We start from the raw sequence: 6,142 nt of genomic DNA, 5'->3' as shown, positions 1-6,142 counted from the left end.
TCGGACCCACCGATACCGATTTGTGTACTCCAAATTTTTTTAATTTTTTCAACACAAATCGGACGGTCCGAGTACAGAAATCGGACGGTCCGATTTGTGTACCTAAAAATCGGACGGTCCGATTTCTATACCTTTTAAAAATCGGACGGTCCGATTTGTACTCCGTACATTAAATCATCCCACATTTTAGAAAAATACCACATTAGATCACATTTTAGAAAAACACCATTATTAATCCAATATTAAAAATAAAAAAATCTAACACTGCGTTGCGTTTCTAAGTTCTAACTACCCGCGTTTGGCGCTGCATTCTTCTTTCAATAATGAGTCGCAAGAGAGACAAACCCTCTTACACTTCTTCCCGCCACGCCCCCTACCCGAAGCGCCGCCGCCCACCGCCGGAGACCGTGCTTCAGGAGCCGGAGGACCGACCATCCTCGAGGCCTGCGCCCCCGTCCGCGGTGGTCATTATGGGCCTTCCCAACGACTGCTCCGTCCTTGACCTCAAGTCCCGCTTCGAGATCTACGGCCCCATTGCTCGCATTCGCATCGACGGCGACGCGGTCGGATATGTCACCTACCGGACCAAGGACTCCGCCGACGCCGCTATCGCCGCCGGCGCCGACCCGTCCTTTGGAATTACTCTTCACTCCAAAAAGGTCCCCCTTTTTTCGCCTTTTGTTTTCTATCTTCGAAATTTAGGGTTTAGTGTTTTCGGATCTTACAATTTTGAAGTTTCCATGTTGTGGAGGAGTTGTTTCCAGCTTAATTGAGAAAGTATAACATGATTGTGTCCGGAATCGTTATATATTTTGAGAAATTTCCAGATTAATTGTTCGAGAGTTGGTGAAAGTTTGAAACGTTGAAGTTCCAATGTGAAGTTGAGCTCTTCTTAAGTGTGCAAGAGTGGTTTTATCCGTTAAAATTGAACAAAATTGAAGTGAACTAGTTTGAAATTTTGAATCTAGAAGCTGAAAACTGAAAACTAAAACTGAAATCTCTATGTTGTACCATTATGGTTTCTTTGTTAAAAATTGGATGGTTTTCACCTAAGTGTTTGGAATTTTGATGAAACAATCTTGAAAGGTTGGAACTTTGATGAAAGTTGTGCAAGAGTGATTAGTTCTTTCCGTTGAGATAGTAGCAGAATTTCAGCTTAATTGTTTGGGATTTGACTCACTTTAAAACTGAACAGTTTCATTTAATTTGTTTAATGTGTAATTTGGGGAATGGCTTAATTGCATTGTTAATAATGTTGGAGAAATTAGTGCATGCTCGCTTTGTGTTCCATGATCAAGCACAACCACTCATTCTTGATTTTATACATTTAACTTCTGAACATTATAATAGCAAATGAATTACTATGAATTTGAAAACAGGTTCAGGTGTTGTGGGCAACTGACCCTCTAGCCATGTGGAGGGAAGGAATTGGTAATAACAACAAGGACAAAGGATCAATGTCGAAGCTTGTGCGTGCTGAGGTACCTTTGAGAAGACATGGAAGGGGTAATAGACTTGCTTCAGCTATAGGCAATACCAGAACCAGTGTCGATAACGCAGGTAGCTCGGTTCTTGAAGTACCTTTCAAGGGAAGAGAAATTGTTGCTTATGATGATATCCTCTGATCAGTGAAAATCATCATAATCAAAAGGATTATGTTTGTTTCTGTAATATCGGTCTCAGTTTTAGGGTTAGGTATTTATAATGTTTCTGTTTAGGAAGAAGTTGCTCAATTATGAGCTACTAAGGTGTAACTTTGTGCAAGCTATTTATGGAATTCTAGTTTCGACAATCATGGATTTAATGGGGTAAATATTGATTACTATGTAGCATCTTTTTCAGTTATTTAGAATGCAAATGTGTAAATTCATGATTCTTTTCATATGAACCTTGTTGAGTTTCATGATGTTACACTGCTGCTTACTCTAATTTAATTGTTGGAGTGCTTTTATAGTGAAGCAGGGGAATATTTGTAACTTTTCTTGTAAGCAATGGACCCAATTCAATGATTCAATTTGTGCATGGAATTAAAGTTTCTCCTCTGCTAGGATCATTCAGCATTCGGCTTTACTCGGGGGAACTTTACAACATGGTTTAATTGTTACATTAGGCAATAAATTGTATAGTTAGTGTAGTCCATTGTAAAATTATGCTTAATGCACACCTTCTCCATTTGACTTATGTATTTGTTTCGTTGGCAAAGAGATATTGTCATTTTTAAATTCGATATATTACCTTTTTTTTTTGTTATTCTTTTAAACTATTCTCTATCCTTATTATTTTGTTTTTTTTTTTTTTATGGTAATAGAAGAAATCTTTAATTATAAAGATAGTTTAGAAATAACAGAATGACATTATCCATTATGGCCATATAGAAGTGGGAGTAATATTAATCAACAAAAAAATATTTACGAATTGAATCTTTTTTTTTTTTGAAAAAAATTAATAATTAAAAATTTGTCTCTATTTTTTATGCCTTTTCCCTTTTCTTTTAATCACAATTTTATAGATAAAACAGTTGTTTCTGTTAAAAATTTTTTCATTAATATTCCTGTTTTTGTTCCATCCTCATAGGCCATAGCTATTATTGCTACTGCTACCTACACTCAATACCGTCATCACTTCATCTACTTTCGTTGCATCACACTTTTGGGTTTCTCTGTGTTGTTGTACTTTATATCTGATCCTGCGAATTACGCAGGTTCTATTTTACTTTATTTTATTTTATTAATTTTTTTATAGAAATTTTTGTGAATTTGGATGAAGTTTAATTTCAATTTGTGCTTGATATATATTAGAGGAAACTTTGTTTCAATAATCAGAAACCAAACTATATAAATCATAGTTATGTCAATATAATGTTGGAAGATAACATCTCTCTTTTAATTAAAAAAATGAAGAATATTTGTGTTTACTATGAATTTCAGGCACTAGTACAACAAGAAAGTGACCACCATTTTTATCAAGCGCCAAAGCATAAAAGATAAACTTTAGAAATACAATGTTATGCTTGAAAGATGCAACATTATTCTATTCGTCGGTCCCTTCTGGATCCTCTCCACTTGCTAACAAAAATTGACACTGTCCAAATCATATATACTTTATCTTATTGATTGATAATTCTAAATGTAAACCAGTTGAAGCCATATATAGAAACAATAGAGTACATAAGTGATAGTAGATTAGTAGCTTATAACAAACTGCGCTACCTTAGCTAAAATATATGAGAATTGCTTAACCAACTGTGTTATTACTCTATACATCTCTTCTCAAACATAGTTTTAGATATATCTTTTGCTAATTAAAATTGATTTTTGCTTTGGCTTTGAAGCTCTAATCTCAAAAGTTGGTGTTGAGAGTGATTTTGTTAGGATATCAACCACTCAATATAAAATCCAGAACTTTTAGAAAACTTTTAGAAAATCTCATTATAAGTGAATTTTAATTTATTTATTTATTAAAGATTTTAATTTTAAAAATTATTTTAGTAAGACTAATTAAATCAAGTTTGATAATTAAATTTAGATTTTTATCTAATTTCATAATTATTAGATAATTTTTATATTTATATTATAAAATTTAATAATGGTAAAATAATAAAAATTTTATGATTTATTTTAAATAATTAAAATTTTAAAATTTAATACTTAATTTTTATGAATGAAAAAAATTAATTATATTATCTCTTATTATTGAATTAGAATAATTTTTAAAAATTAATTTATAATTTATAATTAAATAATATTTTTTTAAAAAACAATTTTATTGAATTAAAATTTGTTTTTAATTACTCTATTACCCCCTAATTTTATAAAAATTACTTAAACTAGTCCTAATCCAACAATCACACACACTCACCTCCCCAAACCCTAGTCACCCCCAAACCCAAACGAAACAAACAAAGAAAGAAAGGGAAAAGAGGAAATGGGGAGAGCAGAGGGGAAGGGAGATCGTTGAGGGAAAATAGAAGAGGGAGCCGGCGCGGTGGGTGTCACTGCCACCGTTGCCGCCGCTGTTGACAGGAAAAGAGAGGGAGATCTGAGAGAGCTGAACGGGAAGAGAGGGAACGAGACCTCGCCGCCGTGCCCAGCCCGCTGCGTGCCCTATCGCGTCACCGCCCAGCCGCGTCCAACCCACCACCTGTCGACGTCATCGTGTGTTTCCGTTGAAGGAGGAGGAGCGCGAACCAGAGCCATGAAAAGGAGAAGCAGGGGGCGCGCAGTGGAGGAGAAGCCGCCACTGCCGTCGCGTCTTGCTGCCGCTGCCACTGCTGAGGTCACCGTTTTCGCCATTGAGGCTGAAGAGAGAGAGAGGCGGACGGGAGATAGACGCGTGTGAGAGGAGGCGAGCCAACGCTGTCACCGTCACGTGTGGAGTTGCCGCCGTGCACAGCCGTCGTCGCGTGCTCCATCGCTGTTGCTGGAAGTGGGTGGCCGCGCCTCTGACACCGGAGAACACTACCGCCGCCGTTGAGATCCACTACCGGTCGCCACTGCCGCTTAGGGTGGATGCCGCCAAATCGGTTTAGATACCGATGCTGTCTCATTTTTCTTATTACACTATTTTTGTTCCAAAAATCTCGCGATAGTATTCTGTTACGAGTATTAGGGCATTTGTGATATTAGTGCTTGTTTGGGGCGATTATTTTGATAAAAAAAATTTTTTTAGTAAAAAAAAATTTCTTTTTTTAGTTTTTAGTGTGTTTACCAAATTTTTAGTAGTAAAAATAAAAATACTAGAAAAATAAAATAAAAACATTTTTTTTGAGAAACTGTAATTTATATATATTTTAAAAGATCTTTTTTCTTAAAAAAAGGTTTTTCATGTAATAAATAAATACTTTTATATTGTTATACTCAACCATAATTGATAAATAAAAAGTTCTTTTTATATGACATATCTAAACATAAAATCACTTTTACTTTTACATAAGATCTTTTTAAAAAAGATAACTCGAATAAATTTTTTTTTTAAAAGCTCAGAGCCAAACAAGTCCTTAATGTTTTAGGAGTTTGGAACTTGGAAAAAGATGATGGACTTATTGAAAGTGTATTAGGCATTATATCTTTGGAACGATAGTGTGGGCACTATATCCCTGGGTTGGATTATGATGGATAATCTTTTCTGCCACAAGAGTATGCCAGACATTATATCCTTGGAGCATGCAAGTGTGTCAGGCATTATATCATTGAAACGATACAAACGCTTGACAGGTGCTATATTCTCGAACGTAGCAGAAAAGCAACATCCGAAAGGATGTATCGGTTTGGCATTTATGGACCGACAAGTGATATCACGAGCCAATAGGATAGACATTCATCATATGCATCTATGTGACATTGTTTGGATGTGCAACCTGTAATTGGTTTGTCTATGTGAATAATTATATTTAACTGCTAATTGCTATACTTGATGTAATTGATTTGTTTGTGTTTGAATCTCTCTACTTGTGTTTGTAACTGAAATTGGTTGAATTGTGGTGATTTAGATGTTGACTGAGTTGTTTGGGCCTGATGCTGTGATTGATTATGTGATGGGTCAGAGGCCGTGATTGATTATGTGATGGGCCGGAGGCCGTGATTGGTTTGAGTTTTTGGTTTAGTAAAGTATGAATGATCAAACTGGTTCAGTATAGACTTAATGAACATATACTCGGAACAGCTTGGTCATTCATACTGTCTAGGGAAAACTTTTAATATTTGATACAAAAGGTTTTGGGTTTTGAAGAATAAACAGATTTCTCTTTTAAAAAGGTTTACAGATTTATGAATATAAATCTTTGGTTTTTGAAACGATACATAAGGCGAACAATGGTAATTGTATTCTGAAAACAGTTTTATTTTATATATCTTATTATAACAATTCTCTAATCCTATAGTGAGAACCAGCGAGGACGATGTTCTCACTCCGCTACAGGTGTTTCCTTTTCAGGATACAGACGAATGAGTCTCAAAGAGTTTATTTTCTTTTCCATTTATATGATGTATTGTTTTATTTTAGATTTTATATTTTTCATCGCCTTTATCTTTACACATATTGTAAGAGGGATAGGATTTGTATTATGTAATGCTTATAAGTCAATATTATATATATATATATATATATATATATATATATATATATATATATATATATATTCTTT

General features: G+C 34.7%; 1 protein-coding gene across 1 annotated transcript; it reads left to right on the top strand.

Moving 5' to 3' along the window:
- The first annotated feature begins 278 nt into the window (after positions 1 to 278).
- LOC130979329 (uncharacterized protein At1g27050) lies at positions 279 to 2,172 on the top strand. Its single transcript, XM_057902746.1, has 2 exons — positions 279 to 659; positions 1,380 to 2,172. Exons 1-2 carry the CDS (start codon positions 324 to 326, stop codon positions 1,623 to 1,625), a joined length of 582 nt encoding a protein of 193 aa, XP_057758729.1. The 5' UTR covers positions 279 to 323; the 3' UTR covers positions 1,626 to 2,172.
- The last annotated feature ends 3,970 nt before the right edge of the window (positions 2,173 to 6,142 follow it).

This window comes from Arachis stenosperma, chromosome 5, assembly GCF_014773155.1.
Source record: "Arachis stenosperma cultivar V10309 chromosome 5, arast.V10309.gnm1.PFL2, whole genome shotgun sequence".
In the NCBI taxonomy this organism is placed as follows: Eukaryota; Viridiplantae; Streptophyta; class Magnoliopsida; order Fabales; family Fabaceae; genus Arachis; species Arachis stenosperma.
The sequence above is the reverse complement of the archived record's forward strand: the minus strand, read 5'-3'. Positions and strand labels throughout refer to the sequence as shown.

Coding starts and splice junctions, on each gene's coding strand:
- LOC130979329 (XM_057902746.1), top strand. CDS start 324: ATGAGTCGCAAGAGAGACAAACCCTCTTACACTTCTTCCCGCCACGCC. Junction 660..1,379: donor TTACTCTTCACTCCAAAAAG/GTCCCCCTTTTT, acceptor ATTTGAAAACAG/GTTCAGGTGTTGTGGGCAAC.